Source organism: Ruditapes philippinarum, unplaced genomic scaffold (genome assembly GCF_026571515.1).
Source record: "Ruditapes philippinarum isolate M1 unplaced genomic scaffold, ASM2657151v2 ctg2580_1_1_1_1, whole genome shotgun sequence".
Taxonomy (NCBI): domain Eukaryota; kingdom Metazoa; phylum Mollusca; class Bivalvia; order Venerida; family Veneridae; genus Ruditapes; species Ruditapes philippinarum.
Window position 1 is genome coordinate 38,380 of NW_026855060.1, and position 26,368 is coordinate 64,747.

The 26,368-nt window shown below is 32.6% G+C and overlaps 1 protein-coding gene across 1 annotated transcript in view; it reads right to left on the minus strand.

Moving 5' to 3' along the window:
* Nucleotides 1-17,105, minus strand: part of LOC132741986 (CD109 antigen-like) — a gene marked incomplete at its 3' end in the record, with an annotated part of 52,807 nt that extends 35,702 nt beyond the window's left edge. The window contains exons 1-11 of the mRNA XM_060730260.1: nt 16,940-17,105; nt 15,951-16,025; nt 15,400-15,560; nt 7,438-7,463; nt 6,972-7,125; nt 6,640-6,710; nt 5,763-5,888; nt 5,411-5,450; nt 4,662-4,746; nt 3,297-3,387; nt 233-460 (exon numbers count right to left, since the gene is read on the minus strand). Of these exons, the coding sequence (XP_060586243.1) occupies nt 233-460; nt 3,297-3,387; nt 4,662-4,746; nt 5,411-5,450; nt 5,763-5,888; nt 6,640-6,710; nt 6,972-7,125; nt 7,438-7,463; nt 15,400-15,560; nt 15,951-16,000 (1,032 nt within the window). The remainder of the gene's footprint in view (nt 1-232; nt 461-3,296; nt 3,388-4,661; nt 4,747-5,410; nt 5,451-5,762; nt 5,889-6,639; nt 6,711-6,971; nt 7,126-7,437; nt 7,464-15,399; nt 15,561-15,950; nt 16,026-16,939) is intronic.
* Nucleotides 17,106-26,368: the final 9,263 nt, after the last annotated feature.

The following is a 26,368-nucleotide window of genomic DNA, read 5'->3' on the forward strand; positions in this document are numbered from 1 at the left end:
AACAAAAGAAAAGTTATAACTTTATAAACGACTTTACATACCGAACTGAATAAATATCAATATCAGCGATTTATGAATGTTTCTGCAAAAAAAGTTATTCGACAATTATATTAATATAAGAATACTATTGATCGTACTTATATTTCTGTTGACTGTCTTATCTATTAAAGAACAGAATAGTTCTCTGTTATTTTTTGTCATTTTATTGAAACGTTATAGGACCATTTATTACCTTCGTACGATAAGTAATTCCAGGTATATAGGTATTTTCATAAGCATTAATTTTTGTTATAGTGATTGGGTGTGGTTTATTTGAAGCTATCTTCAATCTTCGTTCAGCCACCATTGTCAGTGCTGTAGCATTATCGGTAACCATACCTCGGACATTTATATTTTTGTTTATATCTAATTCCAAGGTAAGCTTCGCCATTTGGATGATAAACTCTGCTGAACCTTTTATCTGAAGATTAAAAGAATATACCTTTCGGTATCATCAAAATTATATCTATATACAAATACTGATAAATATCTGGAAGAAGGTTATCCTACGGAAGCATTAAAATCAGCAAAATTACAAGAAAATGCAAACCAAGATTGATTGAGTCTGTACAAGTGGGATTATTAAAAGTGCAACATTCCTCACGCCTCCTAGCACAAGCTTGAGCGGTATTCCTAAACACTCAAAATCTGGACTTGATGATCCCGAAAGACACTAAAATATAACAACACTGAAGTGGAGTACGGGACAACTGTTTACGGCTGTCACACAACAATTGACACCTGCTTTTGTGCTGTATAAATATCTGGAAGAAAGTGATCCCTCGTTGCTCATTGAAAGATTCGTGCAGTAGTGAAAGCTTAATCTGTTTTTGTATGCCACCGCAGCATCTGCGATGCGGTGGCATATAGCGATTCACCTGTGTGTATGTGTGTGTGTGTTTGTTTGTCTGTGTGTGTGTGTGTGTGTGTGTGTGCGCGCGCGCGCGTGCGCGTGCGTGCGTGTGTGTGTGTGTGTTATAGATTATATAGTGAACTTAAAAAATCTTCTTGTGAAGAACCACTTGTCTAATTTCAAACAAACTTGGCAGGATTGATCCTTGGGAGAAGGGCTTCCAAAGTTGTTCAAAGAATTTCATTCCATGCAGAAATCTGGTTGCCATGGCAACCAAAAGGAATTATAAGAGTAAATTTAAAAAATCTTCTTGTAAAGATCCAAAAGACCTAGAGCTTAGATATTTTGCATAAGGCATTGTCTGGTAGACCTCTACCAAGATTTTTCAAATTATAGCCCTGGGGTTAAAATCGGTCCCGTCCCGGGGGTCATTGATTTTCACTATATGTGCATATAGTAAAAACTTAAAATCCTTCTTTTAAAGACCAAAAATGCCTAGAGCTTAGATATTTTGCATAAGGCATTGTCTGGTAGACCTCTACCCAAATAGTTCAAATTATAGCCCTGGGGTCAAAATCAGCCCCGCCCCGGGGGTCATTGGTTTTCCTTATATGTATATAGTAAAAACTTTTTGAAAAAATCTTCTAGCAATTCACAAATGCTAGAGGTTAGATATTTTGCATGAAACATTGTGTAGTGAACTTCTAGCAAGATTGTTCAAATTATAGCCCTGGGGTGAAAATTTTCCCGCCCCGGGTGTCTTTAATTTTCAATATATACATATAGTAAAAAATAAAAAATCTTATTGTCTGAAGGTACAAGGCCTAGAGCTTTAATATTTGTTAAATGATATCATCTATAGGTACTCTACCAAAGTTGTTCAAATTTTGCCTCTAGTGTCAAAATTAGCCCCGCCCCATGGGCCATAGGTTTTCCTTATATGTATATAGTAAAAACTTAAAAAAAAATCATCTTCTCTAAATTTACAAAGGCTAGAGTTAAGATATTTTTCATGAAACATTATGTAGTGAACCTCTAGCAATATTTTAGCCCTGGGGTCAAAATTGGCCTGCCCCCCCCCCCCAAGGGGGTCATTGATTTTCACTATGTACATATAGTAAAAATTAAAAAATCTTCTTGTCTCAAGGTAAGCCTTAGAGCTTTGATATTTGGTATAGAATATTATCTATGGGTCCTCAACTAAAGTTGTTTTAATTATGCCCCTAGTGTTAAAATTTTCCTTATATGTATTAAGTAAAAACTTGAAAAATCTTCTTCTCTGAATTGAAAAATCTTCTTCTCTGAATTGACAAAGGCTAGAGGTTAAATATATGGCACGAGACTGCAAAGTGAACCTTTACCCAGATTGTTCAAATTATAGCCCTGGGGTCAAAATTGGTCCCGCCCCGGGGGTCATTGATTTTCATTATGTACATATAGTCAAAATAATAAAAACATATTTTTGTCTAAAGGTACATGGCATAGAGCTTTGATGTTTGCTATATAATATCATCTATAGGTCCTCTACCAAAGTTGTTCAAATTTTCCCCTGGTGTCAAAATTGGCCCTGCCCATGGGCAGTGATTCTCATTATGTACACAAGTCATAGTAAAAACAGAAAATAAAACAAATGTTTTCTGAATGTGGGAAAGCTACAACTTAGATATTTGACTTGAAATGTTGTTTGGTGGACTGTATCAAGATTGTTTTGAATGAAATCCATGGGTCCAAAAGTTTGCCTTGCCCAAGGGGACAGTGACCTACTTTCTTGTCCTTTGATGTACAGCAATGAAATTTTGACCATGTGCACAGTTTTAGTTGTAAAATTGAACTTTGATATCAGGTGACCTAGATTTTGATGATGTGACCTACTTTCTTGTCCTTTGATGTACAGCTATGAAATTTGAACCATGTGCACAGATTAAGATGTAAAGTGAACTTTGATTTCAGCTGACCTAGATTTTTACAAAGTGTCTTACTGTGTTGTCCTTTGATGTAGTCATGAAATTTAGGCTGTGTGAAATATGACCTTCACCACCAAATTCACTAGACTCGAGTGCATTGATATATTCCTACTCTGATCTTTTATTGAGTTAACAACAGATTTAACTACTAATCTGATATTAAGAATTAGATAGATCAGGGATCTATGCATTATGACAATCTTCAAAATTGTACAGAAACAAAAAAAAAATCTGTTCCTACACTACTATTTAGTGTTGTATTAATGCGGTGGCATAGCATTTTTCTCAAATGCAATCTTGTTTTCTATTTTAATAGTCAACGCTTTTTCACCGAAGTATTTTAAACAAATTTAAGCTATGTTATAAGACATTTGAGCTATGCAATGTGAATGAAATGTTAGCTATGTTAGGTATATATGTTGCATTGTAAGCAAACTTACATTATTTGAGAGCTGAAACTTCCTCGAAGTCTTCCCTTCATTATACAGTTGAATAGTGCATTTTCCATTTACATCTGCTTTGAATGTAAAACTGCAAAAAAGCATCCATAGTAGCTGTGTTTAAGATGTTGTCATAAGTTTTAACTTTAGATAGAAAGTGTTACTTTTCAAAATTATGTAATTTTTAATAGAGGTGTTAATAAAGAAATATCGAAAACTTGCCGTCACATTGTGTTCATTCGTTCGCATTTATTTCTACACATATTATTCAGTCTAACATTACAAATATGAGGTCCATGATGGCCCTTATATAGCTCAACTGATTATTGAGGCTTTTACTTGATGTTGTTAGCCAGATAAAATGTCATAAACTAAAATTGATATAATACAATTTATATCTGCACTTGAAATTGTCAATAAGGTGTTTCCATAAATGCCTTGTCATGTGTTGTGACCTTTGTTGACATCCATATTCACACTTGAACTAGAAATCATAAAAACAAATTTCCAGGATATTTGAACTCAAAATGTAACCTCTAGAGTGACAACACGGTTTTACCAATTTTGGACTGTGTGAACTATATTTTAACCATGGATGGCGCATGTTCACAGCTGAGCTGGAAATCATCAAAACAACCTTTCTGACAAAATTTCAGAATATAACCTCTAGATTGTAAACAATATTCTTTCGAGATTTGGGTTGTTTTTGATCCATGATTACCCATATTCAAACATGATATTTAAAGCACATAAACAACAATTTTTACTTATTTCTATGATAATTTGATATAAACAGTTTTCTCAATAGTATTGCAAGGTTTTCCGATTCTTTGGGCTAAACAATAACCTCTAGAGTGTAAGCAAGGGATTTCATATTTGGGCTGTGTGCCCTCGTTGTTCTACCCAAGATGACCCATATTCTAAGCTGCCGTTGAAATCATCAGAACAACCTTTCTTACCAATATCCTGGATATTTGGAAACCTATTGCCCGGGGGAAGTAATGTTGACACTAGAGGCAAATTTTGAATAACTTTGTTAGAGGACATGTAGATGATATCATTGACCAAATATAAAAACTCTAAGACATATATCTTCAAAAAGATCATTTTTAAGTTTTTACTGTATGTATGCAAAGAAAATCAATGACCCCAAGGGCAGGGCTAATTTTGACCCCAGGACTATCATCTGAAGAATCTTGACAGAGGTTGATTACTCAATGATTCATGCCAAATGTCTTACCTATCCTCTGTTAATTCAGATGATATGTTTTAAAAGTTTATACTTTATCTTATCAGAAAATTCAATGCCCCTTGGGGCGAGGCCATTTTAGACCAAAGGGATTTCAAAAAAGGAATCAAGCATACCTTGCCATGACACCTATTACGAAAATCTCTTGTGTTGTATTTATTGTAGGAGGTATTGACAACTCAACGGTAAATCTTTGCTTGACTGTAAGTAAAAAAGGAAATGATATTACTTCACAAAAATATAAATTGATATTATCAAAAGAAAGAAAAAAAATGTATTTTGTTTTCATTGCATTTCATGTTCATTGAGGGTTTCCATTACCAACTTCATTTTATCTTTTAGAAAAAAAATCAACGATATTATCTTATATTCTCCTGATGATTATCTCTTTACTTTGTTATTTTTTTAAATTCATGGTTAAAATAGGATAAATATTCGTATTAGTTGTAAATGTCAACATATTATGTGATACGTTGTATTTGATTTTTGCTTGTTATTTTTTTGTACCACATTATGATACTTTTGATAAATTTCAAACATTTATGTGATATTTGCTTTTTTTTTCTTATATTTTTGTTAAACTTTTGATACGCCATAGGTGATGCTACTATATAGTTATGTTTTAAGTTGATTATTGCCTTGAAAGAGTAGTTCTCGTCCTCCAATTATCATATAAACTTAACATATTCTCAGATTTATCTTTGAATCGCTATCAGCTAAAATATATATCAAGTAATGCGGCGTTCTAATAAAATTTGAAATTAGAGAGAAAACAAGCAATTAACTCTCTCTCTCTCTCTCCCTCTCTCTCCCTCTCTCTCTCTCTCTCTCTCTCTCTCTCTCTTAAATAAAAATTAGCACATACCATATTCATTGACTTCAAAATATTTGGTGTGCGTTCTCCCCTACAATATAAATCCACTATATCGTAATATTTTAACAATGTTGTCCTTTGCTGTAAGCAATTCCTTTGGATTCTATGTTTCTTTCTTTCTATGTATTCAATTCAATTTAAGAATATATCTGACTTCCATGTAACTATATAACTTAATAACTATGATAGATACATGTACTCTTTGTTTCTAAACACAATTTTTGAATGATGTATAGTGATTACTTGTATATGGGTGATACCTGTCACGTTAAGAAATTAATCAAATGTATGTATATATAAACTGATTAGATATCTTACTTATATATATGTTTCTACAACTTACCATAACATCAATGCCTATTGTCCAGTTCCCAAACACGGGGTATTTGCTGAGCTCTATTTCTCCAGAAATAACCCCATTTTTAATCAAATGTGGCCCTCTTGTCTCGATTTTATGGTCCTGTCCATCCTTTATGATACAGTAAATGTGTATATGTTCAGCTTCAAATGCTTTCATTGACTTTCATTACCAATTATTCAATTGTACATATTAAATTTGTTTAAGATTAACCTGGAGCAATCATTTTCAAAAAATGTTATTTTCTATAATGGTGCATATAATGCACTTGTTATTTATGTAGTTTACTTTTTACGTTTACAACTTTATATACTTTTGTATGACTTCATTTAATCAATTTGTATTGTACAGTTTAAAGAATTGTTCTGAAATTATTAATTAAATATTTCTATATTCGTCATTACAAACGTAACATCAGTGTTTTGAATTAATGAACGAGACGCCATTTTTACATATATCTTCTGAATTTCGAGAAAGAGGCGGACATGTTTATATATATATATATATATATATATATATATATATATATATATATATATATATATATATATATATATATATATTATATATATATATATATATATATATATATATATATATATATATATATATGTATGTTTACAAAAAAAGAAGTTCGATTCCTTGTGTGGATCTCATGTATAAAAAAAGTATGTTTTGGGAAATGCAGAGTACACAAAGTTCGTTAATTTTTTTTTACAGAAATAAACGTATAAAAAATTAACGAACTTTGTACTCTGCATTTCCCAAAACATACTTTTTTATGTATGTTTATATATACATATATATATGAAGTATATATACTCATTTCGTGTTTATCGATGACGAAGAATCATATTTTTACCTGAATTATGACGGTGGCTTCTCCCTGAAAGCCCATAAGATTAGGAAGAAGAAACACTGCCCGATATCTCACTGAAATTATGCACAGTAATGGTCATCAAACGCACGTCTCGAGAGATACATAAGTAAATCTTCAACTTTTATTATGTGCGTTATTTGGAAACCAAGATCTTAACATTTTACACATCTAAATGTCAATTCTTTTCATAGATATGTTGTTTTAACATGCCTTTTTATTTATGTTAATGAAATATAGTGTAATAACATGGAGTGCAGTATAGATTTATTTCAAATTTTCAATGCATGGTACATCTAGAGGCACTTTATTCGTACCTGTTTGACCTGCAGAATAACGAACTTTATCTGTCTGTATAAATACCATCAAGCTCCTGTCGTTATAGTGAATACTTGAACTATTTGTGAAGACCAATGCACCAGATCCCGTTATAAATGCTCGATAATTTGAGGGAAGCAATGTACTTGGAACCTTAGTAAAAAATAAACAACATAATATAATAATACCTATGTTTCAATTGAAAACACAAACAACAAGTATCAAAATAATTCAAAAGTCGGAATTATAAAATGTAAAAATAAATTCTTATATTGCCGGACGCTATATTTTTATTACAACATTATGTAAGTTTTTTGATATGTGAGCAAGCGATAACAAAATCCGTGTAGGAATAACATTATCATAAATCTATTGGAAACAATAAATTAGCCTTCAATAACAATATAATGAATAATATTCTTATTATCAAGTTCTTGTATGGTAGATAAATAAAATAAAGCTTACGTTAATAGATATACTCGAATACATTCCTAGAAAAAGAGATAATGTATAAAGTAAACAACCGAGTCGGAATCTAATTTATTGTTATACAAAAACATTTTTTTCAAGTGATGTCATTTACAGAATGACTCTTATGGAGTGCAAAGAAACATCAGAAATTGATGTCATGTATGGAAATCTATATGTTGTATAATAATTTACTTATTGCTGTTTTAATAGTTTTAGTAAAATAAGAAAAATAATAATTAGATAAGGTCATGGTTAATATAGTTTTAATTGTTTTCTTTAAACCGACGCACATTATAAAGTATTTCTTACTATAGATTAATCTGTAATTGAGTAACGACAGATGAAAGACCGTTTCTCACGAAAATTACCAAATGTACAGCAAATAGGAATTAAAGTAGGTACAAAGCAAGTGTGGAGGAAGATAAATTTAAGACAGGAACTATGTGTATATGTTTAAATTAAAAAACAAACATAACCCTTGTTCGTATCTCTGCACATTGTAATGATAAATCATTGTTAAGATCGGAAATGATAAGTGAACCGGTACTATTATTATCGTTTTTGAATTATTTGTCGGCATTTTGTAACATGCTACATATGATTGTGCTTAAACTAGTAATGCTACAAGTATAATGCACCACATGTTTGTTGTATGTTTGGTACACCATACATGTATGTTTTCCATATGTTTAATGCGTTTTGAAAAACATGTGTTTAAGAACATATGTGTTTCATATGTAAGATTAACATATGTTAAACAGGACCATATTAAAAACATGTGTCAACAAACATATGTTAAACTCGTGGTTATCACATGTTTTTCATATGAAGATGTTTTCATATGTTAAATATATGTAAACTTTCATGTGTTTTTCATATGATAAATTTATGATCATAGATTCTGCAAGATTTACACTTTGAACAGTCTTAATTAGATTCTACTTGATTGTCCATAAATTCTTAAAAGATTATTGGTTGTTGCATCTACGTACAGCTTGTAAATGTAGTAAATCTATGTGGAAAGTGTCACAAAGTAAACCATTTCATAAATGCTCAGAAGTACTTTCAATACTTTGATTTTGTAGTATTCTATTTTCATGCCGAACCTCAGTTTTATACTAAATCCAATATAGATTATTGTATCATTTTTTTGTAAAATTCAGAGTTATCGAGACTACTTATTTCAGTGTTTTCACTGATTGCTAAAATTTCTTGGTATCATTTCAAGCATTATGATATATTTTTCATAAAATTCGGTCCAGTAATAACAAAGTTATATTTTTGTGATAAAGTGCAAATTTATTTATGTTCTATAAATTTGATATTACGGCCCTGTATATTTTGTTATTCATGCGTTCTGGAATGCAAGAAAATCGTGAAAGTTATATTTCACACTTTCCACTCAGGGTAACTATACCTATATAATGCACGAATTTTAAATCTTCTTTGGGGACTCACATATATATGTGTAAAGACACACAAGGTCATAATGACCGACATATTTACTCTTGTTGTGTAAAATTTGAAGCTTGCACAAGGTAAATTTGTTTTTTCTTGTTGTTTTATTTAGTAAATTTTTGTTATTTCAGAAGATCGTAATTCAGTTAATTTTTTTATTAAAAATTCGTTTCATAGAAATTTTAATTTGCATTTTGACAGTAATTTTTCGTTCTCTAATTTTTCGTCACCTGTAAATTTATGACTCTAGTGTTTCATTCATTACTTGAATAGTGATAATCTGTTCATTATCATTGATAGTTATTATTATATATGCAAGGCCGTTACGTTAACGCCTTGCGTGCACGTTATTTTACCATGCATATGTTTCATTTATATTTACTAAAATAAGTTTTAATGTTCTTGTTTAATACAGTAAAAGTCAGTTTATGATTAAGTCTGCTGCAGATGTTCGTTTTTATATAATTCTTATTTCTTCAAATAATTTTCATATCACATCGTCATCATTATTTTTGTTTTTGTACGAAATAATATGGGTTCGATTCAAGGAAAGATTTTGACGATATTTAGGTGCCATCCGGTCTGGCTTCATGTTTTTTATCTTACAACGTGCTACGATATATAATCAACGTTGAAATTGTTTCATCAGTGTGTATGGCGTTCCATAAGGGACATTATATTTTTTTAGAAGCTTTGTTTATAGCAATCCGTCAAAGGTCCGGCTATTCCAAAGGGACATACTTATACCCTTATATTTGTGTACCATGGATATTTACCATATTTAATATTTTGTAGCTTCTACTCGGAGGATTCACCCTCAATTTTGAATCACGCATGTGTTCAACATAGCGAGGATAGTGGAGATTGTGACGTAGCGACGCGAACCCACATCCGCAGTCTTGGATCTACACTCTGTAGACAGTACAGAACCGATCTTTCTGCTTTGGATGAGTCACATCTGGAGATTGTGATGTAGCGATCGATCCCACATCTACAGTCTTGGATCTACACTTTGTAGACAGTTACAGTATCGATCTCTCTGTTTTTGATGGGTCACATCTCGAGCATCATTGAATATTTGTTTTGAGTTACACCACCGGAAAAAAGTGCTTTTCGACATAAGAAACGTGACACGGAACTTTTATTTATTTTTTTTCTTTTCATTCATTTCATACCATTCACATTCACTTGATTCATTTATTTTGTAAATAAATGTTTAATAGTTTGTACCGAGTTGTGCTTTGTTTTTGTATGGTAGTTGTGACCAGTGTGTGTTCCATAACATAGAAACCCTGCTAGTGTTATTTAAGATGATATAAATGGTGATCATGATGACGGTCAATATTTTCATCAGGATCATCATCATCATGTGATGATATTGGTTGTGATGATGATGTTGATAATAAGGCAATTTGATTGTATGAGAAAAAGGAATAGTTGAGCATATGGGGTACATTTCTTGGAGACACCATATGTTTCTACCATATGTAAACAATGTGTGTCACATACGTTAAACATGTGGTGCATTTTGACCTGTGTAACGATAATCTATGTGATACACGTACAATTAAGTTGTATGTATGATCTTAGAGGACTCTACATTTTTTAAATCTTGACAAAAAGTGATGCCTCGGCAGCATTAATCACATCAAATTTTATGTAACTTGCAGGCTCTGTTTGTTTGTGTCTAGCACCTAAAGAAAGCATTCGATAGTTATATTTCCTTTTTATATTGGATGTATTATAAGAATACTATTTATTTATGGTTATCAATCAAAAGGTTATAATGAGAACTTGATAGCTCATGATACAAATCGTCTAAAAACAGATGTTACCATATTTAGTAACTAATTTACCTATTACAGTATATTTCTACTGATATGAGTGTCACGTGACCGATTAAGAGTCTAAGGCCCGGGGCCGTAAACTTCTTATCATAAACGGCCCTCTTAACACGATTGCTTGCACAAAATGAAGGTTTAAAGTATGAATCGCTTTATTTTATGATAAACTTAAGCGTTATTTGTACACACAGTTTTATTGAAATATGAAGTATAAAAACGATATTCATTCGGAGAAAAGAACACGTTCTTCCTATTTGTAGTGGACTTTTATCAATACAAATAAGGGAAGAAACTATGTAGAAATTACTGTACTGTTTTGTAGATACCTACAGAGTCAGGAATTTCAAGTAAATAAATATCGAGTTTTTTTATGCTCAAGTGTATAAAAGACATTAATACACATCACAGACGGACCTGATAGTGATTATCGGTCTCGGGGCCATTATTCATTTTGAGAGCCGACCTTCCGGCGCTACTCTGCTTAATATATTCAGTCCATGAATAAGCATCCTAGAACAGCAAGCTCTTCGTTCAGCTTATTCAAAGAAAGTGAGCCGTTTTACTTAGACCTTTTAATACTGTAACAATACACTCTAAAAATACATTTCACGCATGATGACACATAGATCTTTTTGATTTCATTGTTAAACGCTTATGAGCCGTGACAAGACATTTCCAAATGATCAAATCACGTAATCATAGAAACACGACGTCAAAGTTGACGCCAATATTTCTTTATGATGTGACATGCGCTTTTCCATCAACGCTGTGCAGTTTTCAGGAAATAAAACATCTTATCTATCATTTTTAGACATTTGCAGGAATAAGCTTTTAAAACGATGCAATGTCCGTATTTATTTACAGTTCAAATGCATTGTGATAATACCGCCATTGAACAGAACATGTTAAACATCGATGGATATTTAAAAGAGTCTGTAGCATGTTCAAACAACAATAAATATCTATTAAATATCATTAGGGTGCAATTATTTCAATTAATTAGAATTGCTAGGGTGTGCAGTCGTGTTGATGATTTTAATGAACGCAATTTATTTATAACTAACAAACTTTTTAAACAAGGTTATCGCTATCATAAATTGCGTAAATATTTTATTAAGTTTACCATCGTAATTCAGATTTAGTTTTAAAATTTTATTGTTATTTGAAAACTCTTTAACGACTAGGTATTAGCAAACCTGATTTCTATGGAGATCTGGTTCACAAAGTTTGTAAGATCATGGGTCAGTCATAGTAATTTTTCTGCCGTCTTGACTAACATTATCAAACGGTTTATTAAAAAAGGTTATGACGCAAGGTTTACTGCATGCCTGGTGTTCAACCATTTTACAGTTGGACGCTACGTTTTCCTCTTTTAATTACATCAGACACACTAAGTGGGAGACTTAATGATGGACAGTTCTTAAAGCCCTTTGGGACTGAATTGTCTTAATGTTCGTATTCTGTCTTGCTTCGTCGGGCCCTTGTAGGTGATTTTCTTGTTGCTCTGCCTTCCTCTAAGGCATCGAATACTTTGGTAATGGTCATAAGGCTGTACCTTTTTCTACATAGTTACACAATTCTTTTATGTGTTTTATTTATTTCGTCTAATATAACCATGACCATTGTAAGAATTTTACTTGGCGGGGATTTATTTTATTTACACTTTCGTGTCATTCAGGAACATATTGCGCCTTAAACCGATTTATACTCTCAAGGGGTTTAACTACCACTGACTGTTCCAAGGCGGTACCCCTCTGTGTTCCTTCGCGTGTTTTTCATGTATGTATTGTTACTTGTTTTTAAATGTTATCTTGTGTGATATCTGCCTTGTTGGATTGTCGTTTACGGTAGGTATTTTCTCAACCACCCCCCTCCCATTTTACCCCCTCTCCTCTCCCATTTTCACCACCTCCCCTTTTCACCCTTACATCCCTTATCCTTTTAATTCCCATATGGGCCCGATTAAGTTTATATTATTTCACATTTTACATGTCCGTCTCCTTTCGCCACCCTTGTGTCCGCTCCGGATTTTTGTTTGTTACCTTCTTGGTGCCCTACTTGGGTGTGTTGGGGGGCTGCTTCCAGTGAACGTTGTCTTTGCCTTGTCGATCTTTGTTCTTGTATTTTTTAATGTTCAAAACACCTTCTACCATACTTTTGGCTGAACAGCAAATAATGAACGATTGCGATGGAAGATGTGATCGAAAGGTTAATGTATGCTTGTCAAAATTGTACCAGTTAATTTTAAATTTTGAATTCTGCTCAGCCGGTGCTAGGGGCGTGGACGGTAGTTTGCACTTGACAGTACCGCCCATGAACAGGCTCAATCAAACCGAGCCTGCAACATTTTCAATTCTGCCGTGTTTGGCTTTCGTTAGGGATTCTTATATTCTCTATTATTTCTTTTTATTGTGAATCCTCTTAAATTTAATTTAAAGTTGTTGTTATGTTTATCATAATGATACTTTACAGTGATTATTAAAAAGAGAGATACAGTATAAAAGATGTTTATTAACTTAAGAATCCAATCGTACCTCACTAATCCAAATCCCATTGCGCTACAGTTTCAAACAATACTGTTGCTACCAATATCAGATATCATTGTTATTTGAGATATACTCTGTCAAACTGTTGTAATAGTTTAATATGCTTATTAGTGATAATTTAGGATTTTATTAAGTGAGATAAAGATCTGGAATCAAAGTGATCCCTCAAAAGCATTAATTACAACGAAATAACATGAAAATTGTAGACTCGGTACATGGGGGATACGAAATAAATGCAAGATCCCTCACGACCCCTAGCATCGGCTTGAGCGGTAGTGTTGGCATCAATGTGTTTGGCATCAATGATCCCGAAGGTCCAGAAAAATATAACACCGCTGAAGTGAAGTACGGCACAGCGTTTTACAACTGCCACACGACACCTGCTGTTGTTAAGTATAATGGTTTCGAAACAAGATGGTCTCTCGGAAGCATTAATCACAACAAATGACATGAAAATAGCAGACACCGTTTTATTGAGTCTGTACATGAAGGATAATGAATAAATGCAACATCCCTCACGCCCCCTAGCATAGGCGTGAGCGGTACACACTACGGTACGCAATTCTCAATACTTAATAGTGCCGCTTTCAATGATACCGAGGGACCAGAAAAATATAATAACACTGAAGTAAAGTACGGGGCAACTTTTTACAGCGGCCACACGGCACTTGACACGTGCTGTTGCGAAGTATTACTCAGAGTATATCACTCACAATTTTCATTTTTACTTTTTTTCTTTTTTGATTTATTTTATTATTTATATTTATTTATTTTTATGATATTTTATTATTCCGTACATGTCCTTAGTTCCGTTAAGTGTATTTCTCAATTTAAGACAAAAACTGAACTAAAGAAAATCACCGCAATGTTGGCCTTTTTCCGTTGTTAAACTCATTTGTTGAACATTGAACCCCTCTTAACACTCGCTCGATCATATTTCAAGTACCATAAAAAAGAGAATTTGAAGGAAAATTGTTCACAAATCTAATTTCATCTATTCAAACGTCTCTTGACATATTGCATTAGGAAACACTTTCAGGGCTTGCTTACTTTAAGTACTTAAAAAGTATTCACATTTATTCTTATAATTATAATTTTACTTCGAGTGTCAAGATGTTGTTCAAGTATTTCTTCTTATCCATTATATCATGTCTAGACTGATATATATAAATCAGAATAACACTTTCATGTAAATGGAATAAGGAAGATAAAACATCACGTGGATACCATTATGTAATATATCGGACACTCAAAATAGAAAAGTGTTATGTGAAGTGGTTAAGTGTGTTAGACGCTTGAAATTTTTTTGTTTTTTTTTTTGTCCTGCTTTATATACAATTTAGGTGTAAAACAAAACGAATATTTTGTCTTGTTTTATAAAAATAATTGCTGTTAAACTCGTTTATTGAAAATGCAAGTTTTGGTCACAAGTTGCATCTTAAGTTGCTGAAAGAACCCGGAAATGGATGATAATCAGGTAAAACTGAATAAAAATTGAGTGATTCTGACTAAATGGTCGCATTTCAGTGCTTGGTTTCATTAATTTTCACTCAGCGTTTCATTTGACCAAGACAACCGTACTTGTATATTTCTATTCGTGCAATAAGTCGTAACATATAAGATGGTTTTTCGAGTTTAAATGTTGAATTCTGCTTAAGCCGGTGCTAACTTGCACTTTCCAGTACCGTCCATGAACAGACTCAATCAAACCGAGCCTGCAACATTTTCAATTTTGCCGTGTTGGGCTTTCTTTAGGGATTCTGTTTTTCTATATTTTAAAACTGACACGATAAACTCAAACAAAGTTTGTATAATAAACTGATTATAAAAATATAAATGTGAGCAACGTTGTTAATAATTATGATACTAATTTCGCATGCGTTTACGTACTTAACTGATTCAGTTTAATCCATGTCACGAAGCGTTTCTAATGTATACATTTTTATGTAATATTTTTAAAGAATATCCACATGATACAATACAAATATTTTATCAAAATTTAAAACATTGGAAAATTAGACCAATTTTACTTTTATATAAATATATTATTTAATATCGATGACAATATATTTTAAAGATCTTAATAAAAGTTTTCGAAATGAACTTACCGCTGTTCATAGAGATAGATTTTTCTGCAACAACTGAGTCGTTGTTGGCAAATTTTAAACCGGCGCAAACTGAAACTGGACCTCCAGAGTTTTGAACCAGAACTCGAAATTTCAACGGAATACCAGGTATCAGAGAATTTGGAAGATATGCCACATATGTCCTTAAAGGAAAAAATCAAATGAACAACATTCCGTCCCTATGCTCTTTCGTAAGTCGTCATTTAGAGACAATATCACCATTATTTGTCAAAATGTTGTATTGTTGTATTATAACTTGATAGATTCAAAAACAAAAGGACTCGTTAATTTAAGCATATCATTTAAGATGATATGTACATCAGCTGAAATCAGTAATCATTCTGAATTGTGTGTGCTTCACATAAAGGTATCGCTGTATAGTATGTATATTATTAACAAGTGTAACGCTTTGGAACCATTTATAGGGCTAAAAGCGATTGATCGAAATGTCCCGTTGACGATTGTGATAATTGATTCATTTTATTTAAGGACGGTTTGCACTTTATATGATTCCTTATACTTGGAACACTTACCCAGAGGCGGTCGAGAGACAGCATAGAACAACATATAATTGCCTTAACATCTTGATAGTTCTTTGTTCCAATAATCTAAAATATTACAAAATGTTTCACACTTAGTAAAGTATGCGATCAAAAGAGGATATCAAATAGTATTATTTTCAGATAACTGAATGCATTAAATCAATATAATGTATGATATGCAGAAACAAGCTATAAACTATACCAGAACAACCTAAATATAAAAAGCTGGAACATACATATAGGATTTTAATAACTTTCAAGAGGAAAGAGAAGAGAAAGAAAGTCCCAATTCTGAGTACATTATCAACTAAGTCGTTGAATTATTTATTGGGTTTTACCTTGTATATTAAAGATATTTATAATGAACAAATTATACTATACAATGTCGTTTCATGTCGGTTTATTGCGTTAAACTATGCTACATAGTTATGTAACGAAGCATGTTAATTATAAACAGATAATAATAATTATTGGTAGCATTATTTTTAAATGCTTGAAACATGCATATTAAAGAGATAATACGGATATTTTCTGCGTACCATGAGAATTGATAAAGACATGAGGAATTGAAAATATTTTATACTACATGTATTTTAATTGTCCATTTCAATAGAATTCACGATCAGCAAAAAAATGTAATCGGTACATTGAACATATTAAGCTTGTTTATAAATAACTATAAACTAATCTGTAAATAAGTTTAAGTGTCTGATCCTTTACATAGTTTAAAGTGTCATTTCACGCTTTTTCTCACAGTGTCATTGACGTGGGAAAACAAAAAACAACTTATTTTTGATGTAGAAAAAAGTGTGTTATGACAAATGAAAGTCATATGCACAATATGACAATACATCTCTGTTTTGTGGTACGACATAAAATTTTTAACCGTGAATAAAATGAATTGTTCCAATATTTCAATATTAGTTAAAATTGTATTCTATATGACAAAGAAAGAAAAAAATTGGAAATTATAAGCTCACCTTTCATTTCCAGTTTCTAAAACTTTCAATAGACCGATATCCTTCTTTAAGATTTTACAGCTGTTAAACTTATGATAACGGATTAGTCAAATGTTTAACTTATCACCAAACCTTCAACCTTGAGTTATTGTTTACCACAAGTTGTTATTCATTAGAAAACAGAATGTTTGTCAGTGGGCGGAAAAAGGCGGAGTTTCAATATAATGGGCATGAATAAGAACTTAAACATTTGTCTTGACATTGTGTGGCTACATTTAGTGACCGTTGATCAATCTTGTTAATCTTTCCTATTCTATCGTGATACTTCCCTCGTTTACTAGTTTAACGTGTTAATTGGGTAAAATAAGTTGGTCACATAGCCCAATTATTGAAAACAAACAATGATAAAACACTTAGAAAACACTGATTTGATCATAATATCCAGGAGAATTGTCAGAAAACTTGCGTGATGTTTTCTAAGTCAGGTTGGAAAGTGGGTCATCTGGAGTCAATCACTAGGTCACACAGCCCCAAATAAAGAAAACACATTGTAAACACTCTAAAGCCTACTGTTTAGATCCAGATATCCTGGAAATTGGTCAATTAGGTTGTTTGTTTTTTGTAATATTTAGGTCAAATTAAATATTGGTCACCTGCGGTAAAATACTAGGTCTAACAGCCCAAATATGAACAAACTTATTAACACACAAGGGGCTTCTTTTTCGGTCCATATTTTCCTGAAGATTAATCAGAAAGATTGTTTTTTAGGATTTCAAGGTCAACTTCGAATACGGGTTACCTGAGGTCAAAAACTAAGACAAAAGCCCAAATTGAAAATAACCTTGTTTATACTCTAGCCGATATTGTTCCAGTCCAAATATCCTTGAAATTAATTGAAAAGTTGTTTTGATGATCTGTAGGTCAAATTCGAATATGGGTCACTAAGGGTCAAAAACTAGGTCACATATCCCAAATATTGAAAATAACTTGTGAACACTCTTAAGACCATTGTTTTGATCAAAAATATCCTGGAAATTGGTAATGCTGTGTTATCACCGCCGATCAGATCAACTCGATCAAGCACGATCAAGCGATCGGGCATCGGTGTATCTCGGTCTGCATGTGAGATCGGGGGTTGTCGGAGCGGTCTACCTTGGTCGGCATGGCTCGGGCTTCCTACCCGAATTTTTATTCATGTCAAAAAAATTCAGGAAGCGATCGTATAGTGATCGAGTAGAAGATATTGTTGATCGAGAATAAATCGTGTAACGATCTAGTTTCTCACGACTATTCACGACTCGATTAAGATCTTTACGATCTTTTCCGATGGAAATCTGGCAACGATCGAGCAGAGGTCCAGTTAGTCTAGTTGAGATCGTGTATGACTCGCGTATAGGTCAGGGTGATCGAGAAGAAGTTGGGATGTTGGTCGGCTTGTCGTCGAGAAGAAGTCGTGTAGGGTCAACAAGAGGTCGTGTAGGAGTCGTAAATGTGCATTTTATCCAGCTTGGTCGGGCTTCATAGGGGAATTAATGTGATCGGGACGATCAAGTTGATCTGATCGGCGGTGAAAACATAGCATTAGAAAGGTTGTTTAGGTGATTTGCAAGTCAACTTTTAATATAGTTCATCATGGGAAAAAGTTACACAGTACAAATATGAAAAAAACTTGTTAACGCACTAGGTGCTTCTGTTTTAGTCCAATTTTCCTCTTCAGGAAAGTTATGATGATTTAAAGGTTAGGTTTAAATATGTGCCACCTTGTGTCAAGAACTAGGTCATACAGCCAAAATATGGAAAACCGATTTTGCACTCTAGAGAATACAGTGCCAGTCCAAATATCTATGATATTTGAATTGAGCCTTCATTATAAGACGAGCTATGTAAGCGCCATCATTGCCATTTTGTCATATCTGCCGTGCATTTGTCCTTTTTTGTCTTTTATTTAGTTTTACATCGTTTTATTGTGTTTGTTTAAGCATCACGAATCTGGTGAAATTCATTTGAAATCAGTTTTTAGACATTCATTTATTTTCAATTGATGTCATGTTGAAATGTTTATTGAAAGTCAAGTTATGAGTATTATAGTGCGTAAAAAAACAACTTTTATTTAATTGCCACGTTGATTACATTGTGAAATCACGTCAATTGTTTTCTTTCAGGTTCGTTCCGTTTCTGTCCTCTTTCTTAGATTAGTAAAATTTCATTACAAATATCATTTACATAAAAACATGTAAGGTTACATGAATAATACAAAAAAAAATATTCACAAACAGATATGGTGCAAATGGGTTGGACAACAAGTTAACAACATTAGCAACAGCCTTCATCTGCCACAGTTGTCTACCTTGCAATATCATTTAAGTGAATACTTGGTTTTGTATTTTGCGCCACGAAATATGATCAACAAGATCAACAAGTAAAGGTGGCGTTCAATGAACGCAACACCCACACGACCCAGCAACAAAAACCAGTGGCAAGGAGCCCAGTCCGACCCTAGAGAAAAACAGGACAGGGCAGGTTTCTCGCATCATATTAATCTATGTCCGATAAAAATTCAATTAAGAATGTCAAATAGACCTTTTTGGTGTATATTAAGAATTTTACTACTTGACTGCCAGTGCGCAATTTTATGCTTATTTACACTTTATAATTCCTTGAAAATTATTTCTTCATACTTAATGAAGTAAACTAAATTAATATAATCCAGATAAAACATTTGTTACCCAATTATTTCTACACTCTTTCTTCCAGGGAAATCCTACAAAAATAATCGGGAATACAGGAAATATTCACCGGAAAGTATGAAAAAACCTAGAAAAATACTAAATACAAATCTGTAGAGAGAAAAGTCTGAATGTTTGACGTACCTGCTCAGACCCTGTGAGATCGTATGTATGGTGCTTTTGAACCTAATAATTGAAGAACTGGTCTACCCTCATACATGAACAGGAAGAGGTCCTTTTTAGTCATGTTGAGACTATGACACAGTTGGGATACGGATATTCCAAAACAAGTTGAGGCATCTAGCTTGAGAGATTGCCTTTTAAATGGATTGAAAAAAAAAATCAAATACGCCAATGCACAACAAATAGTTGTATGATTCCTAAAAAGGTGGAAGGGACGGTTTATTTATAACCTTGATGAAGCAAGCTTGCATCAATACCACCGTCTTTCTAATGTTGTTGTTAACCCATATTCTAAGGTACAAGAAGCACAATCACAACTCTTATTCGATTTGTGTGAACGTCCTTTGTCAGTCGCTTCCTCCTTTCCTTTTTAAGAGGAAGATATTCAACCCAGACCTGATGAAAGGCAGCTCTCTTGACGCTAAGGGGGTAATATCAAACTCCTGCTGGTCCAACACTGCAATATTTGGAGGAGCATTTTCTATCAAATGCCAAACTCTGCCTATCAGGCAATCAGCCAATCAATCTTTTTTATGCTCCCCAAAGAGAGAGCATATAGTCGCCACCTTGTCGACTATATATAAAACTATCGAAATGATACTTTGCAGGGAGATATATCTCAATGGGTAGCTGTGTATTGCATAAGAACCGTAACGATTCAATACCTTATGTTGTAGTTATTGCCCTTTGTTCATTTTAACATTTTGAACTTTGTCCGAAGCATAACTCTAATATGATAACAGATATATACATGAACTTTGTAGGGAGATATATCTTATTTGGTGAAAGTGCAGGGCAAAAGAACCATTACTCTGGTTAGCCCTGTTTTTGAATTATCTCCCCTTTTAGAAGAATTTTGTCGGGATATAACTCTAACACTATAAAAGATCGGCATAATGCTTTGCAGGGAGATAAAACCCAATGGGTAGCTGGCTGTGCAGTACATGAGAACTGTAACTCTGCCATGCTTAATTTTGGAGTTATTGCCCTTTGTTCATTTTTAAACTTTGAACTTTGTTCGGAACATATCTCTAAAATGATAAGAGATATCAACATGAAATTGTGTAGGTAGATAAATCTCATTTGGTAGAAGTGCATTTGAAAAGAACCATAACTCTGTTCAGCCCCGTTTTTTTTATCATCTCCCCTTTTAGGAAAATCTTGTGCGAGACATTACTCTATAATTAAAAGAGATATCGACATGAAACTTTGTAGGTAGATATATCTCAATGAGTAGATGTGCATTGCATAAGAACCGTAACTCTGCTTTGCCTTATTTTGGAGTTATTGCCCTTTCATTGTTTTAACACTTTGAACTTTGTCCGGATAATAACTCCAAAATGATAAGAGATATCAACATGAAACTTTGTAAGTCGATCTCATTTGGTAGAAGTGCAGTGCAAAAGAACAATAACTCTGGTTAGCCCTGTAAAGGAATTATCTCCCCTTTGAGATAAATCTTGTCCAACACATAATATAATTGGAAGAGATATCAACATGAAACTTTGAAGATAGATATCTTAATGACTAGATGTGCAATGCATCAGAACAGTTACTCTGCTTTGCCTAATTTTGGAGTTATTGCCCTTTCATTATTTTTACTCTTTGAACTTTGTCCAGGATATTACTCTAAAACATCAGATATATCAACATGGATCTTTGTATGTCGACAGATTTCATTGGGTAGAAGTGCAGTGCAAAAGAACCATAAGTCTGGTTAGCCCTGTAATTGAATTATCTCCCCTTTTAGAAAAATCTTGTCCGACACATAACTATTATCATAAGTTATTTCAACATGAAATTTTGTAGGTAGAAAGATCTCAATAGGTAAATGTGCATTGCACAAGAAAGGTAACTATGCTTTGCATTATTTGGAGTTATTGTCCTTTGTTTATTTTTAAATTTTAAACTTTGTCAGGGACATTACTCGGAAACCATAAATGGTATCAACAAGACACTTGTAGGTAGATAGATGTCGATTATAAGTTATTAGAGGTCTAGTGCAAAGAACCTTATATCTGCCTTGCCTTATTTTGGAATTATTGCACTTTGAACTTTGTCCAAGGATATAACTCTGAAACTACAAGAGGTGAACTTTCCTGTGTCAAAAAACTATTTTGGGAGCATCATCCGGTTCAAATCGTGTTCTTGTTTATGACAGACACAGTTCAGAGAGTATGTTCTATGAATATAATGTATTTGAAATTTAATACGGGCATTCTTTTTCTACTCAGGTGCCCGTTCGTGCCTGAAATAATGCACGGAAGGGCACCTGAGGTCTTCCTCCACCAGTAAAGCTGGAACGTCGCGATATGACCTATACTATGTCGATGTGACGTAAAACCCAAAACAAACAAACAAAAAAAACATTCTTTTTTAGTTTATCGCTGTATGTGTGCACATTTAATGCTTTTAATTAACTATGTATAATTACATAAAGAGACATATAAAAAAATAAAATGAAATAGACATTTTTATGAGCCGTTCTTTGTTGCTGTAATAGATCAATTGCGCCACGGAAATGTTTCCTTTATTTTCATTTTTCAAAAGTTTGCTTTTTGATGTTTTAGTTTCGAAAACCTGAATAGTTTGCTTCAAAACCTGTTGTTCTCTTTTAGTGATTTAGTATTATGTATAGTAGTCAAAATAATTGCTATGTTTATATTTCGCTTCTTTTATGACAAATTATTTAATATTCATCACTTCTATCTTCAGTTAAAAAGTTGAAAAGCAGCAAGCGTGATCTAAAACCGCTTTTTAAATCATTCTAAAGATCCTCTGTGTGTGTTACTTCCCTTTCATTATCATCTCTGAAAATCTTAGACGCGGGGGGCTGATAATCCTTTATATACTGTAACAGCAGCATATCTTATTCAACGTTATACTCACGTCCTAAGACCTCATATCGGTAAAAACAGGCATTTTCTGATGTCCTGATTCAGTTCCTTTATAATCCAAAAACTACGAGATTCCAATTATTTGCTATAAATATGAGAAACCTGTTAAAAATATTATATTTAATTATAACAAAGTGATGTCTGACTTACATATTCAGTCTCATACTCCAACAACTTGAGACTGCAATACTTCTTAATAATGTAGTTCAGATTTTGGCCATATTATAACTGGTAATGTTGATATAATTGCAAACATAATAATATTCTTGTAAGGACCTAAATACAGACTTCCTTCTGAAATTGATTTAATCGCCTTTCGTAGTCAGATTGCTGAGTCTACTTAAGAATGTTTCGATCAAATAGTGCGGATAGAAATGCTCCAGTTACATAGTTACATAGAAACGTAACATTTTTTAAAATTATTGTTTCACGTATTAATTTTTTTTTTCGTGAAAATGAACATCTTCTGCAACCTTAACCAAAACTTACTTTTAAACATCTGAGAAAGGTTATTCTTGCATTTCACTCAAAATTTGTATTAGTGCCAGCGGATAAGGTGCCTTATAATATTATAATTGTATGATGTATCCATTACATTTACGTTTTGCATAACCAACTTAATAGTACTAATGCGTATTCTAAAAGTTTTGCCTGCGAAAAAGACACTGTAAACAATTATATCACTAATATTTCCAATCTTAAAGTCCAAATTAATGAAAAAGAACCCAAAATTCACTATTTCAAAACAGCAATAAGATTCTAACGTTTAGAGATAGTTTTTTCCATGTATACATGTATAAAAGATGTTAAAGTAATGCGATAATTGATAACTTGTGTACGCCTACGCATAATATTTAACCTTTCGACTTTATTATAAAGTTTTGTGTATGCTTTAAATAATTCAATTCATTTTCATTTATTCCTTTGCATGTGCCATTGATTTTCTATAAATTGCTTTATAAAATAAGCAATACTGAATTGCATATGTAGCGCATTATTTGTAATAATACAATACTAAATGCTATTAAAAATCTTCGATATTCAGATAAGTGATATTGTATGTCAGTATTTGGGCTGGTTCAGAATAAACTTTTTATTGAAATAGTTATTGAATTAATATGTTTGACATTTATCAAATTTGCTTAAAACTGTGATTTCGATGTAATAATAACAATGTTTCGTTAGATGTTTTCCTCCAACAAATGTTTTAATTACTTAAATGTCTAACATTTTGTTCTGCAGTTGTTGTTATTATTTAGTAATAAGCTAAATATTTTCAATTTTATTATTATTGAATTATCCCTTGAAAGTATCTTTTATTTATAAATACATATATTTCAATTTGTATTTAAAGAGCCATGCCATTTATTCTTAAGACAAAAAAACGTTATTTTATTTAAATGTCACCTTAGGGACATAGATTGGATATATTTAGCAACTTAGAGATCAATTAAATAATAATAATAATAATAAAGGCATTATTGTGTTAAATGGGTGTGCACAGAAATTGAAACTATTTGCCTTAGAGAATTGATATCACTTATCCTGCCAAACATAGTGATATAATCATATCTCAATCTATTGTAAGTAGGTCAATACATAAAATTCTGGAAACAAAGTGATCCCTCGGAAGCATTAATCACAACAAAATAACATAAGAATTGCAGACTCGGTTTGATTGAGTCTGTACATGAGGGATAATGAATAAGTGCAACATCCCTCACGCCCCCTAGCACCGGCTTGAGCGGTACTCAAGAGCGGTACTCAATTCTCAACACTTTATAGTGTTGGCATCAATGATCCCGAAGGACCAGAAAATATAACAACACTGAAGTGAAGACTTGAAATTAATTTTCGTACAATTCAAATGGGACTAAGAAAGCCATATTAAGTTTGATATTTGCGGTAACCATTCAACAGAGGTCTCCGAAGAAAAGTATTGTAATTTCTTATTGATTCCTTAGCCAACTTATCCGTGACTTTTCCATTTCTTGCATGAATTGAAACAGATCACAAATATTTTTTTCCATATGAAATTATGACATTTTTATGCTTTGATCGACTTCCGAGGGATCACTTGTTCCAGATATTAGTGCATTTACAAGATAATCCATTGTAATAGTGGGGTAAATCCGCGAGATTTTAATGTTTTTTAGAAAATTCATATGGTCGGGAGACGTTTCCTTCAAAAGTCAATATTTTCCAGAAAGGTACAACAAAGCACGTACATCAGTTTGCTACCCCAAAGGTCAAGGTTATATGTTCTCCATAACCTTTTGACTTTATGGAAGATTTTTAATTTCTTGGCACAAATAATCGCCATCATGGGACAATGTACTTATTATATGCATGGCACAACATCAAGGTCATGGTTGGTTAAATGTAAAAAGTACATATTAATGTCGGCTGCGAAAAAGGATTTAGCTGTCCTTCAGGCTACCTTGATGAAATATTCTGCTCATCTGGAACCATGTTGGTTTTACGGTAATGAGAGTGTGTTGATATTCTAAACAAACACATATAACGACCTCATTTAATTCACTTCCGATGTCGTCCATTATAAGGCAACTTATGTCTCGTAATCATAAGCTCAATATCACATGTAAAAGCTATCTGATCTGTAATAGTACAAACGTACACATATATAGCTGTTTGACCTTATTTGAATTTCGAGCTACTTCTTAATGTCAAATTCCTAATTCAGGTTTATGGTTTGATAGTTTTTTACTAAATATAACAGTTCCAATTACCTTATCAATATTTCTGTTTTTTATTAGGCGTCATTCCTATCTGACAATAAATCTTATATTATTATCCCTGGGAGCTATCTGTTACGCTTCATAGTCAAACAAATATGACGTTTGCTTTCTACCTCATTTTATGATACAGAAAAGTTGCATATTTTAGGTGATTACATTTAGATTGAGTAAATCTATAATAATGCAAGGAAAACTAAGAACAACAATTTTGCAAGTTGTAGGTAACAGCACTAAGTAGTTGTAAATAGTGTTAACAGGATGAAGATTATTGACAAGGATACATTTATGACATAAGTCTCCATGTAAACGTCATAGATGCTTCTGTTTGGGACATAAATTCTAGTATTAACATTTGCTTCACGTGCATGACACAAACATTTTTACAAAATTATTGTTAAATATAAGTGTCTTAACTATTTTTTTTTTTTTTTTTTTGGGGGGGGGGGTGATGCTTAATTCTCATTTTTAAAGAGACATTATCCGAAATTAATTTTAAATTTAATCTTGTTAAAAAATGAAGTTTCAATAGATACCTTGATTTTTAATTGTTCATAATTAATTCTTAACTTTGTCGGTATTAAAGATACGAAATGTAATAACAGTGAGTTTATCTGTGTTTATTCATTGTTGTATTTAAGACATGGACTTTTTAACAAATAAAGTAAGATAACACTACCAAACGAAGATAATATTTAGTTTGCAACAATACATTCTGGAAATGAAAGTCTGTACAATAATGCTTTATAAAGAAAAGTGAATGTTTAAGATTGATTTTACAAACGTTGAATTGCTATTTTCACGTCTGGTAAACAACAGAAGGACCATCTGTTTGTTTGTTATACAGATATACGTCAAATCTCTCTGTAGCTAATTCCGAGCTAGTGC